Source organism: Nansenia antarctica, assembly GCF_963989245.1.
Source record: "Nansenia antarctica genome assembly, chromosome: 19".
In the NCBI taxonomy this organism is placed as follows: domain Eukaryota; kingdom Metazoa; phylum Chordata; class Actinopteri; order Argentiniformes; family Microstomatidae; genus Nansenia; species Nansenia antarctica.
In genome coordinates, this window is record NC_137692.1 from 6,324,993 (window position 1) to 6,347,350 (window position 22,358).

Consider the following 22,358-nt stretch of genomic DNA (forward strand, 5'->3'; position numbering starts at 1 on the left):
CTGCTTCAGGAGTTCGATTTTGTGTTTCCTGTTACCAAACCGAATTATGATTCTCGGCTCATCTTTGATGTTTCTGCGGGGGAGAGGGTGGCAAGCCACGATGTTGTTGCTTTGGAGGTCCATGTCTTTGCTTTCGAAGAATTGGATGACCTGGTTTTCCAGCGAGTTCAGGTCGCTTGGTGGGGAATCCTCATCCTGTTTGTTGTTGGCCGCGGCCGCGGCATAGGATCGGTGGGATGTTTTTAATCCGCTGATAATCAAGTCTTCTAAACGTGAGTACTGTTCCATGTCATCCACTCTTCGTTCAAGAACTTCAATCCTCTCGTCTTGTTGTTTGATTGTGGTTTTTAGCTGACGCACCTCTCCCATTAGCTCGAGTAGAGTGGATTGTTGCTTTACTACTGTGCTGATTTCTTGCGACATGAAGTTCAACGATTTTTTGATTTCGTCTAAATCTTCATCGTGCGTTGTAGTTTGCACTTTTTTAGGTGCCATTTCGCTTTCAAATTAAGCGAGATGGGTTAGGATTAGTGTTTGATAACCTTCCACTTCAACCCGAGACGTTAGAATGTAAAGTAGTGTTCTAGTTAACTAGGTAACAATGTAAAGTAGTGTTCTAGTTCAGTGTTTCTCAACCCTCTCCTAATTTGTTTAACAGGAAAGGGAATAATTGTCTTAACCTTTCGCTCAGGTAATGTCAGTGGCACTCACCTGAGCTCTCATGCATCATAGGTGTCACCAACGTACCTCTGTTTCCTCAGAAACGGAGTGGGACTATGTACAAGCCTTCTGGGCTTCGTTCCCTCCTTGCACCGTTTCATGTGTGCTAAATAAACTAAACTAAAAAAACTAAACTAAAGCAGTGCCCTGCGTAAGTAATGTAAATGCCTTTACACTCCAATTTTTGGGATTTGGAATCAAACATATGTATTATTAAGATTCTCATAGTTTCAGGATAACCAAATGTGTACACATTGTTGGACAGATTTACCAAATGTCCAAATTAAGCACTAATTTATAGTATTTGGTCGACAATCCTTTGCATGCTATCATTTTCTAAAGTCTGCGACCCATTGACCCTATCAGAAGCTGGGTGTGACCCATTGACCCTATCAGAAGACCCTATCAGACCCATTGACCCTATCAGAAGACCCTATCAGACCCATTGACCCTATCAGAAGACCCTATCAGACCCATTGACCCTATCAGAAGACCCTATCAGACCCATTGACCCTATCAGAAGACCCTATCAGACCCATTGACCCTATCAGAAGACCCTATCAGACCCATTGACCCTATCAGAAGACCCTATCAGACCCATTGACCCTATCAGAAGACCCTATCAGACCCATTGACCCTATCAGACCCATTGACCCTATCAGAAGCTGGGTGGTTCTTAGGCCTAATAAAGGCAAATGATGTGACGGAACACACCGGACCCATTTTGAGGAACCTAAAGTCAGTTGAGTATGCATAAATATTTTTGTAAATTCTGAATTGTGAAACCAATATGTGCACAAATACCATCAAATAAAAGCTGAGAATCTCTACTTTAACCTCAGTTAGTTAGTTTGATTTCAAATCCAAACTTTTTGAGTGTGGAGCCAAAAGAAGACAAAACGCTTCACTGTCCTATTACTTCCGCAGGGCACTGTATATTTATTTGTTTACAGAAAGGAAACGATAGCAAAGTTTGATCATAACTATTTAGTTGTACTCAGTTATTTAATTTGCAAAAAAACCTAACCCTGTTAGAATACCCCTCACACTTTTTGTTGCTTACTCTATTATCAGTTGCAGAACAGAGACCAATGAAGACATCCAGTCCTATTGGACAGGTAGTGGATGTTGAAACGGGAGGCATGGATAGGGATGGAGCCGCTCAAATATGCTCTTTACCGATCTTGTTGCTCTTTACCGATGATGATGATGATGGCCAGGGGCTGAGTGAGCCTATCCACAACCAGAAACCACAGTGCAACAGGTAAGGGACATGTAGTGAATTCAGATGTAGTGGAAAGCCTGACACTCAGTTTGTTTTGAATAGTTTTGCTGATGGTAACAATTTTTCTTCCTTTCCTCATTTGTTTTCCTTCATCCACACTAATCTAGAAGAACTAGACAATTGGAGAGCATTTAACAGTGTCAGTTAAATGTCATACACCCACTATGTCCATCAGATCAGTGTGAAAGGAAGACAGGAGACATGGAAAGGAAGCCACTTTAGACTACAGAGAGAAACTTGGTGTCCTGTAATGTTCAGTAGCACTTTTGCAGTTTATCATTTAACCTTTATAGTTTCCCTTGAAATTAACCATCCCTCTTCAGCACGGAGACTGATCCTTCCCCTGAGGACCCCATCTACAGCACACTTAATTGTTTACTGTCTAATGCAGGGGTGCCCAATACGTCGATCGCAAAGGTAGTATGGGTAGATCGCATGGCATTGAACAACCCCCCCCCAAAAAAGTTCGCCTATCATCCATCCTCACTATGGCTTTTGCCACTTGATTGACGTACAGGTAAGCCAGTATGAGATCTGATCTTTTCACCTAACACACGGTTCACCACGCATGCGCAGTCAACAGTGCCAACTACAAAATACCGGCGAGACTAATTACCTAGTTAGCCTTCCAATTTCTACTATTTACTATTTAGTACTAAAGAAAGGGTATACAAATGAGTGGGGAAGCTGGACCAAGTAAGAAACCAATAACGTACAACTTCCATCCAGAATGGGAGGAGGACTTTTTTACACGATGTGATATTGTAAGTGTGTCTGTCTGATCTGCAAATCTACGATGGCTGTTTCGAAGAAGGGAAATGTGGCAAAAGAGCAAAAACGTACGGCTGTAACAATAGCTTCTTATCGCGTCAGTCACGTTCTTGTTAAACACAAGAAGTCATTCAAAGACGGCGAAATTGTGAAAAGCGTTTCTCGAGGCTGCAGATTGCCTTTTCGACGACAGATCCACAATGGCTGATGCAAGCCTGCTTACACCTTGCAACCAGCTCCTACAGCCCTGACTACTAGAAACTAGCTGCCTCCTCCCAGTGCCAGGTCTCCCACTAAGGTAGAGAAATGCATTTATTTCCTCCTTTCAAACTAGGGAATTACCTGTTTTGTATCTGGTTTACTTTTCTGTTTGTTGGATCAGTAGTTGGCTATGGTACTGCAGACTGGCTGTCAGTGTGTGAGTGAGAAAAAGTGACTGTGTGTGTGTGTGCAGTGGCAGACTCAGGCTGTTTGAAGGGCAGGGGCGAAAAGAAAAAAAGGGCACCTACTGCACAACATGGGACCCCATCAGTGCACATGGTCAAGTTTAGACCATTGGAAGGGCAGCCAATAGGGCACATCCTCTAATTTTGCCACTCAAAAGGGCACTATAATACTTTAAATAAATGTGCAATAACACTATGTGCAATATGACAACCCTAGTCGTCTATCTGTACAGTATAGTATAGTGGATAGTGTACATAGCCTTTATTTATGTAAACCAGCTCCTTCCCTTGTGTTTTTTTAAAGTGTTTCTTTTTAAGTTTTTTTTTTCTTTCCTAACACCAGGGGAGCCACCCCTCCTAAATTTCGTTGTTTGGTACCTGTACTGTAGCAATGACAATAAAGACCATTCATTCATTCACTTAAGCAAGACGTTTTTCAACTGTGGGGGCACCAGGAGGGGCGGTCGCCCCCCCTGCCCCCCCCATGAGTCCGCCAGGGTTTGTGCTATGGCTCCCTATGCAGACTGGCAAATGTGTGTGTGTGTGTGTGTGTGTGTGTGTGTGTGTGTGTGTGTGAATGAATGTGTGTGTGTGTGTGTGTGTGTGTGTGTGTGTGTGTGTGTTAGGGCTGTCCCAAACGACTATTTTTCTAACGATTAATCTAGCGATTATTTTTCCGATTAGTCTAACGACTAATTTATCGATTAGCCTAACGATATTTTTTTTTACTGTTCGATAAAAAAAACAAATCTTATCATGTGTAGGCCCCTTAGTTTCCACCTCACTGCTATGTAGGGGTGTAACGATACATCGATTCACATCGATGCATCGATTCATTGACTAACGATCTGATTACATCGATGCAATGTAAAAACATCGATCTATATCGTCATCTTATGCGCGCAGAGAGAGAGAGAGACTTGAAAAAGATACGAATGTTTTGCATTTTTGATGAGAGACAGTAAGTCTGTCCCTTCTAATATATATTTTGGAACATCTCTCTAAACCAGGGAAGTTCACATACTCGCGTTCGCAATGACTTCGCATTCACCGTGTGTGACTGTCTAGTGTTTCTCAACCCTCTCCTCGGGGCGCCCCAGCCGCTCCACATATTTGATCTGTTCCACCACCAGCACACCTGATTCAACTAATCAAGTCCAAATCATAATTGCTTTGGACTTGATCAGTTGAATCAGGTGTGCTGGTGGTGGAACAGATCAAATATGTGGAGCGGCTGGGGCGCCCCGAGGAGAGGGTTGAGAAACACTCGGCTCCACTTCTCGGCTCCTCCTCCTCTCGCGTTCGGCAATCTCCGGTAATCTTCGGAAATGTTCGGCTTGTGTGAGTGCGTCTAATGAGAGTGCGTCTAACGGGAGTCTAATGGGCGAATACATTGACCGTTTTGGACACCAAAGATATTTTTTAACATCTACTCATCGAGGCGAATCCAGTCAGACCAATATCAGACCTGCTGGACGTGTGTGACACGTGTGTGGACGTGTGTGTGTGTCTGGATGTCTCTCTGAACCTGTGTGTGTGTGTGTGTGTGTGTATATGTTAATGAGCTGTATGTTAATTACCACTTATTACAATTGATAATTGTGTTAGATTGGCATATGATATCGCGTCATATCGATCATATCGTCATATCGATCTTGAATCGAATCGAATCGAAATCGTATCGTGACTGACATTGTGATATCGTCAAACATTGTATCGTCATACAAACAAATCGATATAATATCGTATCGTGATGAAGCTGGTGATTTACACCCCTACTGCTATGTTTAGCCAACTTGAATGCCAACATGGCCATTTAGAAGTCTGTCCATCACCACAACACATAGCTAGCTAGTAGCTACATAGTAGCTAACGTTACTCTCGCTGCTATGTTATGATTAGCTAAATTGATGCTAACGTAGCATGCGAGCTACGAGCTAGATAATGTACAGTAGGTGCGAGCACCACAATGACAATAGGCTACCGTAGCTAGCCAGCTACATAGCTAACGTTACTAACACCAGAAGACAAGACATACAAACTGTGGTGAGCTACATTGCTTGTGTAACATTAGCTAGTAGCTATCCATTTTTCACTCATACACGGCCGGAAAAGTGAACAGAAATACAACGCTGACTTACGGTGCTATCTTGCGGCTGTCTTCACAAAGAGCTCCAGGATGCTTTCGCTTGAGGTGCTCGTTCATTGCAGACGTACTGCTGTGATATTTCCATTTCACGGCCATTTCATTTCTGCACAGTTTACAGACCACCACATTGTTTTCTTTTTTTGTAAAGTACTCCCACACTTTGGACGATCGTGGGCGAAGTCTTTTAGCTGCTCTGCCTCCTCCATGTTTGCACTGGTCGCAGCCATGTTGTTTATTTACGACGCACATTACGCAAGTCGACGTATTGACGTAGTCGATTACGTCGACGAATCGTCCCAGCCCTAGTGTGTGTGAGTGAGAATAGCAAAGAGGGAGGGTTTGTTTACTATGCAGGCTGGGAACTGTGTGTGTGTGTGTGTGTTTGTAGTACGTGCGTGTACGTTTGCGATGTTGAAACTAGACTGGTAGATCTTGGCAGACTGGCTACTTGAAAAGTAGGTCTTGGTTCAAAAAAGTGTGATCACCCCTGGTCTAATGTTTCAGCCCAGTACAGTGTCCATCCATCCACAGTCGCTCTGTAACGGGACTACTCAAGTCTACTTATGATGTTTTTGGAATAAGGTTCTCTCTGCTGCATGGTTAGGGTTAGGGTTAGGATTCGATTTCCTCCAGAAGCGTGGCAGTCCAAGCCAGTATGGTGAGTGGAGAGATTATGCAGTGTTTCCTCTATATGCATTGATTCGTGGCGGGCCGCCACAAATAAATGTTCTCTGCCACTAATTGATTGTCCACTTTATGACGGAGAACAGAAAAAAAGCTGATTGAAGCTATTTCAGGCCGCTTTCAGACCTACATTTCGTTCCGATTTAGGGTGTAGTAAGTTACAATATGTTACAATGTTGCAATTAACCTCGTCGGTGACGCGTTTTCAAAACAGTTTTGTGATTGGTTGGAAATCCCTTCCCTCTCTCTTCGCCCATCGCCCGTCCCTTTAATCCCATATGCGTATCCTAATCGAAAATGCAACATCATCAGCAACGACTGTGGGTTATTGCATTTACTGCTGTTCTCTGGTTCATGTTCTTATACCAGTGCTCACTATAGAGTATTTTAAATGAACATTCGTAATGTAGTCTAGTCTCTGATGTTCATGGTCAACTAAATCAGGCTATTTTGTGAAACAAATAATGTTCCCGAGCAGCCTCGCACCTAACGCTAGCTTCGAACTATTCATAGCATAAACGTTGGTAAATGTCAGAAACGACACAGTATTGGCAGGGGAAAAGAAGGGGAGTCGAATTTTTATTGACAACGGATTTACATGCTGGAAAAACATGCAGCTAAAATTCAGGGAACATTTGGACAATAAGAGACGCACTTGGTTTGACGACTAATCATGATAATAAGTTACCCCCGTTGTGTCTTCTTTAATACTGCAGAACCTTTCCCCTTCATATGATTGGCCATCCTTGCTGCCGTTTTGTCCTGCTGAGATTTGTACATTTTCTCCCCTATTGAATTTGATAATTGGTCAATAATCATCATGAAGTGACAGACATTTAATAATTTAATTGGAACAATCTCAACAACCAAAATACTTGGGCCTCAACAACAGACATCTCTGTGCTAGCAGAGCTACTACTGAACATTTAATTGATAATCTCCCCTCTGAACCTTTCAGCCCAAACGAGACACCATCTCTACAATCTCTGGTGAGAGAACCTCCTGGTCTGGAGCTGGAAGATGACGTCCTGATTCTGGAGGATGAACCTCCACGCCGGCTCACCATCCCGAGTAGAAAAGACCCAATCAAGAGAACACCACGGCAGAAGGAGGATAAAGCCCAGAGCATTGGTTCTTCTAATAAAGAGGTGTCAGCTGACACTAGTGCTGTGGGCAACCAACCAGAGAAGGCCAAAGCCAACCAACCAGAGAAGGCCAAAGCCAACCAACCAGAGAAGGCCAAAGCCAACCAACCAGAGAAGGCCAAAGCCAACCAACCAGAGAAGGCCGAAGCCAAGCAGACCCCAGGAGAGGAAGAGTGCAGAATGCCAGGGCAACCTCACACTGTTGAACTGAAAACAAAGAGGAAGGATGGGAAGGAAGCAAATGGAATTGACATCATAGAACAAGACAAACAACACACCAAGGAGAAGAGACCAAACAAGGTGTCATCTAACCCAACAGTATCTGCTGACATGGGACAAGAGGAACCTGGAGAGAATGGTAAAATCAAATCTGGCAAATCAAAGTCCAGCACGAAAACAGAAAAGAAAGCCTCCAAATCAAAAGCTGGAATGAAAGGTGATGAGGAAAACCCTAAGAAGGTGTCAGGCAGACCTATGAAAGCTCCTAGAGTGGAGCTCCGAGAGGAGGTGGAGGATCAGAGGGAGGTGCCAGGTAGTGAGGAGCATGGAGGTCCTGCAGACCTTCTCTCTCCACTTTGCGACCAAATAGAGCAGGATATCCCATCAAGTAAGATCTCTTTCTTTCTTGAAGTGTTTATTTGCGATATCTCTTGTCTGCTTATTTTCACACCTATAATTTGGTCCGATTCAGACTGATTCGATTCATAATATGTTACAATGTTGCACTTGGACCTGGTTTGGTTCGTGTTCAGACTGCAATCTTGACTGAGCAAACCATCTTCTGGTTCTGAACACGCCCTCAACACCACATGCTTGCTAAAAGTTTTGTGATTGTTAAAAAAAATTGTGTCAATCAACTTTTGAGAACTCTACACAACGACCTAATCGTGACCAGGTTATCACCGAGTTTACCATCAATGTCTAATGTTCACATGCATTGTTAATGAGACAGATTATACAGCTATTGGCATGAGCATAAACTCCTCGCAAGCCGATTTATATTAACTGCACCCCACTCTCCAGCCATGGAGCCTGCACCCCACCCTCCAGCCATGGAGCCTGCACCCCACCCTCCAACCATGGAACCTGCACCCCACCCTCCAGCCATGGAACCTGCACCCCACCCTCCAACCATGGAACCTGCACCCCACCCTCCAGCCATGGAACCTGCACCCCACCCTCCAACCATGGAACCTGCACCCCACCCTCCAGCCATGGAACCTGCACCCCACCCTCCAACCATGGAACCTGCACCCCACCCTCCAACCATGGAACCTGCACCCCACCCTCCAGCCATGGAACCTGCACCCCACCCTCCAACCATGGAACCTGCACCCCACCCTCCAGCCATGGAACCTGCACCCCACCCTCCAACCATGGAACCTGCACCCCACCCTCCAACCATGGAACCTGCACCCCACCCTCCAACCATGGAACCTGCACCCCACCCTCCAACCATGGAACCTGCACCCCACCCTCCAACCATGGAACCTGCACCCCACCCTCCAGCCATGGAACCTGCACCCCACCCTCCAACAGAGGAGCCTAGACTCAAGCAGGTTGTAGAGGTCAAGTCAGCACCGAATAGAGTGTCAACTTTCCTTCAGAAGCTGGGAGAGGCAATACAGTCCAAGCCTGTGTGGTGAGTGGAGAGATCATTGTGTACAGGTCTGAATTTGGTTTGACAACTAATCATGATAATAAGTTACCCCAGTTGTGTGTTATTTAATACTGCAGAACCTTCTCCTTCATATGATTGGCCATCCTTGCCGGCATTTTGTCCTGCTGATATCTGTACATTTTCTCCCCAATTGAATTTGATAATTGGTCAATAATCATCATCAGTCAGTGACAGACATCTAATAATACTACTTATTCAATTGGAACAATCTCAACAACCAAATACTTGGGCCTCAACAACAGACATCTCTGTGCTAGCAGAGCTACTACTGAACTTGTAATTGATTATCTCCCCTCTGAACCTTTCAGCCCAAAGGAGACACCATCTCTACCATCTCTGGTGAGAGAACCTCCTGGTCTGGAGCTGGAAGATGACTTCCTGATTCTGGAGGACTTTCCTCCACACCGGCTCACCATCCCGAGAAAAAAAGACCCAATCAAGAGAACACCACGGCAGAAGGAGGATAAAGCCCAGAGCATTGGTTCTTCTAATAAAGAGATGGCAGCTGACACTAGTGCTGTGGGCAACCAACCAGAGAGGGCCAAAGCCAACCAACCAGAGAAGGCCAAAGCCAACCAACCAGAGAGGGCCAAAGCCAACCAACCAGAGAGGGCCAAAGCCAACCAACCAGAGAACGCCAAAGCCAACCAACCAGAGAAGGCCAAAGCCAACCAACCAGAGAAGGCCAAAGCCAACCAACCAGAGAAGGCCAAAGCCAACCAAGCAGAGAAGGCCAAAGCCAACCAACCAGAGAAGGCCGAAGCCAAGCAGACCCCAGGAGAGGAAGAGTGCAGAATGCCAGGGCAACCTCACACTGTTGAACTGAAAACAAAGAGGAAGGATGGGAAGGAAGCAAATGGAATTGACATCATAGAACAAGACAAACAACACACCAAGGAGAAGAGACCAAACAAGGTGTCATCTAACCCAACAGTATCTGCTGACATGGGACAAGAGGAACCTGGAGAGAATGGTAAAATCAAATCTGGCAAATCAAAGTCCAGCACGAAAACAGAAAAGAAAGCCTCCAAATCAAAAGCTGGAATGAAAGGTGATGAGGAAAACCCTAAGAAGGTGTCAGGCAGACCTATGAAAGCTCCTAGAGTGGAGCTCCTAGAGGAGGTGGAGGATCAGAGGGAGGTGCCAGGTAGTGAGGAGCATGGAGGTCCTGCAGACCTTCTCTCTCCACTAGTAGGGCAGGATATCCCATCAAGTAAGATCCCTTTCTTTCTTGAAGTGTTTATTTGCAGTGTCTCTTGTCTGCTTATTGATTAAATGTAATTTTGACCTTGAATAAAAACCAATGCGGACCTTTGAGTAAGTTTGAGAACCGCAGATATAGGCCATGTCTTAATATGAATTCTCATCTGTTTCACCTGTTGCTGCAGAAGACTTGAAGCAGAAACTGGCCAATGGACAAGGAAAAGCCACCTCTAAGGATCCTGCCAGACACGGGTCTAATGAGACCACAACACCAAGCGTAGGTGAACCAGACCCCACCCCAGAGAGACGGGGTGAGAGGAAGAGGACCAAGCCTGGCTCATGGTGGCTGAGCCCCTCTGAGGGCGCAATGGAGACTGTGGCAGATAGCATCCCCATACCCAAGAAGTCAAAACAGACCCACAGGAAAAAATCTGAAGAGCCCTCCTCTGTTAAGGCAGGGCAGGATGGGCAGTCTCTACCCTCATCCTCTCAGCCTACAGAGCAGAAACCTGGGAAGCACAGGAGGGGCCGACTGAAGGAACAGACCCGGGCAAGCAGAGGGGAGGCCGAGAAGCTGCCTGCTCAGACAGAGGAGGAGGAACAACTCAACACAGCGGATCAGGAGCAGCTTAGTCCCCTGCTCTGCCCACGCAGACAGCATACCGTCACCCTGAGTAAGGCCATTAAATACAGACAGTCCTTTTAGTAACGGCTGATATTTTATAGTCAGGGGCCAATTTGCAGGGTTCCCGCGCTGGTCTTAAAAAGCCTTGAAGTCTAAAATCTAGCAATCCAATTCATAAGGCCTAAAAAGGTCTAACATTTCAGCTATTTGGTCTAAAAATTAGGTGCTCGGTCTAAAAAATGAGATCCTGCGAGGAAATCAGTCCGACCACATCTATTTACGCAGAAATGAATCAAGCTGGAACCAAAAAAATGCCAACTCGCTTCCTTTTTTGTCTGTATGGCAGTGAAATCCCTAATTTCATCACCTCGAGGATGACAAAAAGCTATCATACGGTGTCGCGAACAGGTCTAAAATCCTATTCAACAAGGTCTTAAAAAGGTCTTAAATTTGACTTGTTGAAACTTGTAGGAACCCTGTATTTGGAAACAAAATGATTTATTGAAAGGGGTTTTTCAATAAATAAAAACGGTTCGTCTTCTCAAATCATTTTAAAATGTTTTAAGTGCATAGCTGTACTGGTCAGTTTCTTAGTGTAATCCACTTCATACAGGGATGTTTGTAAGTCTATATATTGATTTGTGTGCCCTTCAATATCCAAGTGTTGCTCTAATATTGTGTGTGTTTGTGTGTTACAGGTGAAATGGTTTATTCCCGCACTCCAAATCGAAGATTACCCACTACGCTTCACCCCTCCAAACCTAGTAGGCCGCTTGATCATGTCAGCGCTCCCTTCCTGGAGAAACGTTGTAGAAACAGACCTGGGAACTGGTGGGAAATCAAGAAATCTCCAGAGAATATGGAGAGCAACGCCTTGCCCCCTGTGAAACCTCTTTCCAAGATCCTTAAACCAGGAGCACAGCCTAAACCCAGGGAATACATGTCACTCGGACCCCCCAAAAACAGCAACACTGCATGTTCACCTAAGCCAGGGGGTGGAGCCCTTCAGCCGCTCAACTTCTCTGCTCCGAAGACTATCAAGACTGTCAAGCGCTCCTTGGACACGTCTGGGGCCATTTTCACTTCAGGCAAAACAGCAGTGGCTGGTGCAAAGATTAGAAAAGTGTCCCGTGGGGGAGGCAGGAGAACACTGTTCTCTTCACAGGAGGAGTCTTCTGCTCAAAGCAGCAACATGAGTGAGCCCCCTGCTGACAACCCAGGTCAGGATCTTGTCAGCGACTACATCCTGTTTGATAAAAGTGCCAGCACTGTGGACATGGAGCCTGCTGTAGGGCTGGGGAAAAAGCTGACAAACTACTTGAACGGCAAAGAGATCCCTCAGGGAAACGGCTCGCTGTCACAAAACATGTAAGTCACATTCTGAAGACATCCTTATGATTTGTATTGGGTGCCCAAAATGTGAATGGAGTTTTAAGATGAATTTTTTTTTTTTTTTAAACAGGTCAAAAGGTTTCAAAAGTGGACCGTTTTCGATGATTGAAATGGAGAATTTTGATGAGGCGGAGGATTTAAGTAAGTAGCAAACGTCACACAAGCTACTTTATCCTTTGTAATCAGTGTTCAGCACATCTTTAAACATTATTGCCGCACTGACTGACTGACTGATACATTCAACTCAGTGAATGTCTTCACTGAGTAAGCAGGCTTGGCTTGCAGCAATCTTTCCTGTGGAACAGATCTGCACATAAACAGTTATTGGAATGATGAGAGTTTTTTTTATTTTTATGTACTTCTCAAGAAAGACTTGGACAGAGATGACAGCAGATGCAACAGACAGACTGTTTTGACTGCACTGCACTGACCCTACACTTTCCTTTTGGGTCTTCCAGGTCTCCCGTCGTCCAGAGTGGTCCAGCCTGTTCTGGAGGACACAGAGCTGTGTGGGCCGCCTCTCAGGCCCTTGGTTCTGCATGTGGAGGACACAGAGCTGTGTGGGCCCCCTCTCAGGCCCTTGGTTCTGCATTTGGAGGACACAGCCAACTTGGTAGAATGGCTCAGACTGCTTTGGCCTGCCACCTTTCAGAGTAAGACCCTATTTTCTTCTGCCCTGTAAACACAACTGTTACGGCCATAGTGTGGTTGTGCGTGTGCGTGTGCGTGTGCGTGTGCGTGTGCGTGTGTGTGTGTGGGGTTGTGTGTGTGTTTTTGTTGTTTCCTGTGTCTCTCCCCAGGTTATTGCCCTGCCCCCCTTCCTACACCTGTACTCACTCGCTCATCAAGGGTGGAGGATAAGGCTAGGAGAAAATATGAGATAGTGCCAGTGGGCCAGTCTGCAACTTTAGAGTTGTGTGTGGTTGAGTTTAAGCTACCGCTATGGTGTGTTTTGGTGTGTGTAACTACCATTTGTAGTGTGTACCGGTGTCGTTAATTTTGACTCCCTCTTTAGTCGGAGTGTGTCTGTTAATTTTGGTGTTTGGCATTACTTTAAGTTACCTACTACATTGTACCTACTACATTAATCTATTAGCTTTCTCTCTTTTTTATTTTTTCTTGATCAGAAAGTGGTTTTCAGTTGAGAGTTTCACAGAAGCCTGTTTGTTTCAAGTTGTACAAGTTATACAATCAATGTTGCTTTATTTATATTCTCTCGTCCGCCTCTGTTTCTTGTCCCCCGGTTCATGCACATTGTTACTCCCCTCGTCCCCTGGACATTATTTAACTGAACATTTAGTTCTTCTCAACAATATCAGCAGAACATTTTAGATGACATGGTTGTTTGATTATTTATGTTTATGTTATCCCAAATGTTTGATAAGCACAATGTTTGGCTCGTCACTGTAGCTGGAGGCCAGATTACCCCTGACCATTTCCAGTGGTATTCCTACCGAGGACGAGCTCTGGGCTTAAAGATGGATCTGCAGAGTGACACCTTCTGGAACGGCAAGATCCTACTGGGGTCCTTCATGAAGAAGCCTCTACAGGTGGACCACCGTGCAACATCTGTGAGTGTGCTATCCTACTCCTTATCTGACCTTTTTCCATCATAAAAAAATAAAGGTATTGATCATGATACGCCCATAGCTTATCAGAGCTGGTTTCTGTTTTTGTATTTCAGACTTTTAATGTCCTAACGAGCTGTGTGACTGTGACCATTGACGGCAAAAGGTCCCATTACAACTCCGGACAATCCTTCATGATCCCATGTGGTAAACAGCTTCTCTACTCCATCAGTGTTCATTTTGTCAGGCTTTTTAGTCACTTAGTCTTTGGTGCTTAGATGAAGATGCACACCAGTTCTAGTCACACCAAGTCACCTCCATTTTTCTTAGTTCCAGTCCAGTTCCAGTTGATGAAAACTGAAAAAATCCCAGTGCAGTCTCAGTCCACAAAAACCCCAAAACATTTGAGTCTAGCCGTAGTCAGTGACGGAAACTTGACTAAAATGTTTTGGAGTTTTTGTGGACTGAGACTGCACTGGAATGTTTTCATCAACTGGAACTGGACTGGAACTAAGAAAAATGGAGGTGACTTGGTGTGACTAGAACTGGTGTGCATCTTCATCTAAACACCAAAGACTAAGTGACTAAAAAGCCTGACAAAATTAACACTGCTCTCCGTGAAGTCTGTAGTTCCTCAATGACTGCATGTTTGGTTCTGGTCCTCATAGTTGTTCTCTCCGTACAACAGGACATGCATATAATATTCTCAACCGTACCCAGGACCCTGCGGTTCTGGTCTTCAACCGAATGCTGTCGGAAAGCCCTGATTGAGGATGGTCCTCCCCATCAGACCCCCCCCTCGGTGGGGGAAATAAGTATTGAACACATAAACATTTTGTCCAGTAAACGTATTTCCAATTAAGTATACCAAAGTCTGGTGCAAATTTAACTTCAATAGGCTGATTGGAAACACGTTTACTGGCCAACATGTTGATGTGCTCAATACTTATTTCCCCCACTGGTTGAATTTTTTGCAAGTGTTAATAGTGTTAAAGTGTTGATATTCCTTTTTTTTGCAAGTGTTAATAGTGTTAAAGTGTTGATATTCCTTTTTTTTGCAAGTGTTAATAGTGTTAAAGTGTTGATATTCCTTTTTTTTGCAAGTGTAATGTTCTAAGTGTTGATATTCCTTACCAAAAAAATATTTTTTTAATCAAATAAAATAGTCTGTGCAATGTTGACTTGTTTATGGTAGTGATGGCTGCTATTTTATACCGCCTTGTTCTGCACTTTGGGACTATAAACCTTCGTCCAGAGCTCAGGAGCTGAAACTCACTGCGCAAATGGTGGGAGTCGTCATTTACACACAGGAACGCTGGGCTAAGCTGTGACTCACCAGTCAGCCTGTACACCATATAACATTGTATCAGCCTGTAGACCATATAACATTGTATCAGCCTGTAGACCATATAACATTTTGAGTCAGAAAAGCACAGTAGAATAAGGTCATCGTGGTTTTGTCAGTGTGAAATAGGATCGTTTCCTCAAACAGAACAAATGTCGGTGCCCCTTTTTGCACACAGCGTTACAATTTTACAGCGTTACAAGTTTTGAGTAAATAATTGTCCCAAGATATTTGTAAAATTGCAAACACGACACTGTTTGACCCTTAATGGATGTGCCTTCATGTGTGTTGGCATGTCTTCTACAATTTGATCTCTAGGGGGCATTATACCACAATTTACAAAGCAATTCATATCATTCGGGCAAATGGAGTGCAACTCAATCTTGGCTGTCTAGTTAGTAGATGATGCATCAATGCTCCACTGAGGGTGTTACAATTGTGACCATATTAACTGGCGGCATTCCCTTACAGACAAGCTGGATGTGGCTAAGTGCTTAAACACTTTCTTTACAACCATAGCCACTAAATTAGTTAACAATCTACCACCCCACTCAGGGCGTTATGGTGTAGAGCACATCCGTGAGTTCTACAATAAACTGGGTGTACGCAATGATGATTTTAAACTCTCCATGGTGTCAAACGATGAGGTGTTTAAAAAGCTAGGCGCTCTACACTCAGAAAAGGCCACGGGCCATGACAATATTCCAGCCAGATTTCTAAAAGACTCAGCTGCCTCCATTACCCCAATCATCACCCACATAATAAACCTCTCCATCAAACAGGGACACGTCCCCCTTGACTTTAAAATAGCAAGGGTAACCCCACTGTATAAAAAAGGAAGCAAATTAGACCCAGGCAACTACCGACCTGTTTCTATTCTTAATTCCATCTCGAAACTTATGGAAAAAATAGTTTATGAACAGGTCGATAGGTACCTTACCGAAAAAAAGCTGATGTATGAATTTCAATCAGGATTCAGAACATCCCATTCCACTGACACATGCCTTCTCTATTTGAACGACCACATCAACCATGAGGTGGACTCGGGCAAGTACTGCGGCATGGTCATGCTGGACCTCCAGAAGGCCTTCGACACAGTAGATCACCACATATTGTTAGATAAACTGAAAGCAATTGGGTTCGATAGAACATCGGTGAGCTGGATGCAATCCTACTTAGAGGGGAGGGAACAGGTGGTTAGTGTGAACGGAACACTGTCCCCCCCCCTCCCAGTGACCTGCGGCGTTCCACAAGGAAGCATTTTGGGACCTTTACTGTTCCTAATATATGTGAATGACATGTCATCAGCATGTGATTGCAATTTGTTCCTGTTCGCGGATGACTCGGCTCTGCTGGTCTCTGACAGGGACATATTGCAGGTGGAAAAAGCGCTAAGCACTGAACTGAGTAGAATCTGCATCTGGCTAGCTGACAATAAACTATCAATACACCTAGGTAAAACTGAAACCATCCTATACGGATCCCCATCTAAACTCAGAAAGGCTGAAAATTTTAAAATAAAAGTGGGTAACATTAATATCACAAGAAAAGAGGATATTACATACCTGGGCTCCATCTTAGAGGCAAATCTTTCCGGAGATAAAATGGCAGCAAAAGTAATCAAAAAAGTGAACCATCGAACTAGATTCTTGTACAGGATATCCTCACTTGTCAGTAAAAACACACTGAGGACCCTATCAGGAGCTCTCATTCAATGTCACTTCGACTATGCCGTAACATCATGGTACTATAGAACCACAAAGGCCCATAAAACAAGACTCCAGACAGCCCAAAATAAACTGGTTAGGCTTCTGCTAGGCCTCAACCCTAGGACACATCTAACCGCTGCTCATTTTTTGAGCCTTGATTGGCTACGAGTAGTTGACAGAGTGCAGCAGCTTGCACTGGGCCTGGTCTTCAAGATACGCTACACCACAAAGACACCCAAGTACCTGTCAACATACTTCCAAAAAGTGAACAACGTCCACACATACAACACCAGAGGAAGCTCCACGAACCACGTTCAACCGCGTTGCACCACAAACAAGGGGTTAAACTCGTTTGCAAACTATGCAGTAAAAATGTGGAACGCCCTTCCTATAATCTTAAAGGAGTGCAAAACACTGCCCACCTTCAAAACCACTCTCAAAAAACATTTACAGGAGGCTGCAATCCGTAACTGGACCCTCTAAATCAAAAATCAGATTAAAAGACCCGAACTACCCACTGTACATACTTTGTGTTTTGTCCCCCGCCCCCACCTGTGGTGTATGTCCCCACCTGTCCTACCCGCTGTACATACCTTATGTTTCGTTGTACTGTTCTTCCCATGATGGATGTGTGTTTATCTTGTAGATAGTAATAGTTATTTGTCTGTATTATCTTGTAGATAGTACTAGCTTTTTTGTCTGTCTTACATGTAACGATGAATTGAGAATCAAGGACCCCAATTGAAATAAGCCAGTGGCTTTCTTGGGTTTTTATCCTGTTAGTTGACCTTGTATGTATTATGTACTTTCATGTACCTACTTCTGCAAATCTTCTAATAAAGTTTTCAATCAATCAATCAATTCAACACAACTGCATAGCTCCAGTTGGATGTGTGACATCCTGGATGTTGAAATTCCCAATAACTGTAACATCATTTCTGTGTGTTACGTAAACAGTCATATTTGGCATTTACACAGAAGAGTACCATTGTTAAGAATAACGTGCCAGCATATGCCATATATGCCAACAAAAATAACAATGATTCCGTCCAAGACGGGACGCGATCTCAAAACCTTCACACTGGATGCCATCTCCTTCTCTCCTTCTCTACTCCTCATTAAGAAGCATTGAACCATTGGAGCTACAGAGAGTCGTGAGAACAGCCCAGAAGATCACCGGCGCCCCCCTCCCCTCTCTGGAAGAGCTGTACAACACACGCTGTCTCAGGAAGGCCTCCAAGATCTCCAGAGACCCAACCCACCCTGGGTACGAACACTTTACCCGGCTGCCCTCGAAAAGGCGGTACAGGACCATGGCCGCAAGGACAAACAGACTGAAGCACAGCTTCTACCCCAGGGCCATCCAGGCCCTGAACACAGCAACGACCTAGGTTCTGGGCCCTGGACAGTCTGGACGGATTGATGGCAGCTGCTGGACTGAAAAAAATCTGGTGTAGTGCTGAGGCACAAATATGTACATTTCTAGCCTGCAAACTGCGACACTTCAAATGAATGTGCAATAACACTATGTGCAATATGACAACCCTAGTCGTCTATCTGTACAGTATAGTATAGTGGATAGTGTACATAGCCTTTATTTATGTAAACCAGCTCCTTCCCTTCTTGTGTTTTTTTTTTGTTTTTAGTTTTTTTTTTTCTTTCCTAGCACCAGGGGAGCCACCCCTCCTAAATTTCGTTGTTTGGTACCTGTACTATAGCAATGACAATAAAGACCATTCATTCATTCATTCATTCATTCATTCATTGAGTTTAATATACCGTATGTTTTTAATATATAGATGGACATAGACATATTTTATGTTATATATCTGTTTTAAAAAAACGATGAAAATGATGAAGTTGGTCAGTAGGACTTGCCACCTTCACGCTGTCATTTTGTTATTACTATCCTCGTTACTCGCGAGCAAGCTAGCTAGTAGCTAGTCTAATTATCATTAAAACGGCGTTATCTCCATAGGCAGTTCATTTCTGAAGCAGGTAATTACATTTCGTATTTGGTAGTTTAGTGATTAGTTCCCCCCTTTTCTTTATAGCCAGATTTCTAAAAACGTGATGTTTAAAAGTATGTTATTGTTTGGGCATGTCGCAGTGTGTTTTCCCTGTTAACGTAAACGTTTCAATCAAATGTGAAGCAGCATAAACACTGCTAGAAGACACCTGTCTCCAATGAAAGGTAGACAATACTTCTCACCTCCCTGACCCTGGATTCGTTTTTAAGCCATATGCATAGAAGTAACACATTAGGCTGTAGTGTGTGTGTGTCATGTTACCAACATAGTGTGAGATTATGGAGGACAGCGGTGGGGTGAGTGCCCTTTTTATTTTTTTGCTTTAGCCCCTGCCCCCCAAAATGTCCTTGACAAAAAGGCCCTGATCCTGTATCAGTGTTTGTTAGTGACATTATGCCACTTAGTGTAGAGACACTCTTCAAGCAATGGTCCAGATGTTGCCTGGATACAACACACACTGTTTCCTAGTGGAGCCTTGTAATTGATTGTGCTAGTGACCCCACTGTGCTATTATTCAGTAGGCCCTACATCAAATAAACAAAACACACATTTGCTATTTGAGTCTATTAGTCTAAACAACCATTATCTTGAGGCAGGTGGTTCAGTTCCCACACCCACATCATACACTCCTTAGTGGTCAAACATACTCAACCCCTCTTGCTGGGGCAACTTGTCTGACTACTTGCGTTTCAGATTTTCGTTGTGTGGTTGTTTTGCCATATTGAGGGACAATACGTTCATATCTTTAAAATGACTCTTCTTTTTCTGATATTTTTCCCCCTCCCATATTAACTACTTATGCTATGTGTAGAGTACGTAGTTTCAGGATGTGTCTGTCTGTCACTAAAACAAATATGGTCATCATGATAACACTAGGCTTTATGAACACACACGACCCCACCCATACTGACAGAGATGGTTATACTCTTATCATCACTCAGGTCGTATAAACCTAACTGTCAGATTCCACCAGACAAACCTCAGCGGAACACCAGTCCGGGATAAAAAAAGTATTACACTTAATTACACATAAGCTGAGCTTATTATAGACACTCTGTCAATCAATCTACATTGAACTCACTCACAGCTGCAATGGAGGACAGGAGAGTATGGCTTCAGGGCAAGGTGGCTTTACCGCTTCAATGGGAGAGACACTGCCTCAACCCTCTTCACTGGGAGAGACACTGCCTCAAATGGTAAATGGACTACACTTATATAGCGCCTTTTTTGCTGCTCCAAAGCGCTTTACAACGGCCTCTCATTCACCCGTTCACACACATTCACACACCAATGGCGGCAAGCTACCATGCAAGGCGCCGGCCCGCTCACTGGGAGCAATTTTGGGGTTCAGTGTCTTGCCCAATGACACTTTGACATGTGGCACACACTGGAGGGATCATCTTCACAAACACTGGTGGGATCTCCCCACACTTCAATTATACAGCATGCTTTTAACAACACAGCACTTTCCCGTTTTTCCCATATTGTCAGCGTCTTTGCAAGGCGCCGGCCCGCTCACTGGGAGCAATTTTGGGGTTCAGTGTCTTGCCCAATGACACTTTGACATGTGGCCAGCGGGGGCTCGAACCGCTGATCTGCCAACCTTGTGATCATTAGACGGCGACTCTACCTCCTGCGCCACAGCCGCCCCAGGCTCAACCCTCTTCACAAACACTGGAGGGATCTCCCCACACTTCAATTATACAGCATGCTTTTAACAACACAGCACTTTCCCGTTTTTCCCATATTGTCAGCGTCTTTGAGCGGAAAAGCACTATACAAATATAATGAATTATTATTATTACTGCGGCATTTCGAAGAGAGCGCCTCAGCCAACGTTAGGGGTTATGACAGTGTAGGGGTTATGACAGTGTAGGGGTTATGACAGTGTAGGGGCTATGACAGTGTAGGGGTTATGACAGTGTAGGGGTTATGACAGTGTAGGGGTTATGACAGTGTAGGGGTTATGACAGTCACACAGAAACACGGTATGCCCATGCACGGATCTACCATAGAGGCATTCTAGGCACTTGCCTAGGGCCTCCTCACCACTAGGAGGCCCAGACAGAGAGGGGTAACATCAACTTTCTAAATAATGTTACATATATATTGAAACATATTAAACATACATACATGTATAATCTGATCCCAAACTTTATTTCAATGTTTATATATTTATTTGTATTCATTTATTTATTTTGTAACACTATATTAATATATTAATATTGTAAACATACACAGTGTTACCTCAGCACCAACGGTTTAGTGGTGGTTTATCACTGTATGTTACAGCCATACAGCCTCCACATCAGAGCCGCAGAGAGCATTGAGGCTTTTAAAAAACTAGTAAAAACACATCTTTTCTCCCTGGCCTTTGACCTGAGGTGACCCTGCCTTCCCGACACTGCACTCTTTGCACTTCTATTTGTACTGCACCTTGCTTTTAGTGTTTTTCTTTCTTCTATTTTGTCAGTTTTTTCTTTAATCTGTTAAATATCCCTTTTATCTTGTTTTTCTCTAACTGTTTTACATATAGGCTAACTGTTTGCAGCTTTTCGGTATGCTTTCGGGTGCAGTGAAGCGCCCAAAAAAGACAAATTAAGAGGAAGAAAGAACATGACAGAGAGGGGCTTTACACAAGTTTTTCTCAGACCCTTCAAAGCCACAAGCCAGCCTCAATTACCGGCTGCAACTGCACTTTCCACTGCTGAGGGGAACGGAGGCTGCTGAGGAGAACGGAGGCTGCTGAGGGGAACGGAGGCTGCTGAGGGGAACGGAGGCTGCTGAGGGGAACGGAGGCTGCTGAGGGGAACGGAGGCTGCTGAGGAGAACGGAGGCTGCTGAGGAGAACGGAGGCTGCTGAGGGGAACGGAGGCTGCTGAGGGGAACGGAGGCTGAGGGGAACGGAGGCTGCTGAGGGGAACGGAGGCTGCTGAGGGGAACGGAGGCTGCTGAGGGGAACGGAGGCTGCTGAGGGGAACGGAGGCTGCTGAGGGGAACGGAGGCTGCTGAGGGGAACGGAGGCTGGTGAGGGGAACGGAGGCTGCTGAGGGGAACGGAGGCTGCTGAGGGGAACGGAGGCTGCTGAGGGGAACGGAGGCTGAGGAGGGGAACGGAGGCTGCTGAGGGGAACGGAGGCTGCTGAGGGGAACGGAGGCTGCTGAGGAGAACGGAGGCTGCTGAGGAGAACGGAGGCTGCTGAGGGGAACGGAGGCTGCTGAGGGGAACGGAGGCTGAGGAGAACGGAGGCTGCTGAGGAGAACGGAGGCTGAGGAGAACGGAGGCTGCTGAGGGGAACGGAGGCTGCTGAGGGGAACGGAGGCTGAGGAGAACGGAGGCTGCTGAGGAGAACGGAGGCTGAGGGGAACGGAGGCTGCTGAGGAGAACGGAGGCTGCTGAGGGGAACGGAGGCTGCTGAGGAGAACGGAGGCTGCTGAGGAGAACGGAGGCTGCTGAGGGGAACGGAGGCTGCTGAGGGGAACGGAGGCTGCTGAGGGGAACGGAGGCTGCTGAGGAGAACGGAGGCTGAGGGGAACGGAGGCTGCTGAGGGGAACGGAGGCTGCTGAGGGGAACGGAGGCTGCTGAGGGGAACGGAGGCTGCGCA

At 45.1% G+C, this 22,358-nt stretch overlaps 1 protein-coding gene across 1 annotated transcript; it reads left to right on the plus strand.

Moving 5' to 3' along the window:
- Positions 1 to 11,568: 11,568 nt before the first annotated feature.
- On the plus strand, positions 11,569 to 14,449 carry LOC308173848 (uncharacterized protein; the record flags this gene model as incomplete). The annotated part of the gene is made up of 6 exons (XM_080548903.1): positions 11,569 to 12,077; positions 12,172 to 12,242; positions 12,560 to 12,754; positions 13,512 to 13,672; positions 13,786 to 13,876; positions 14,358 to 14,449. The coding sequence occupies 6 exons, from the start codon at positions 11,569 to 11,571 to the stop codon at positions 14,438 to 14,440; spliced, it is 1,110 nt and encodes a 369-aa protein (XP_080405029.1). The 3' UTR covers positions 14,441 to 14,449.
- Positions 14,450 to 22,358: the final 7,909 nt, after the last annotated feature.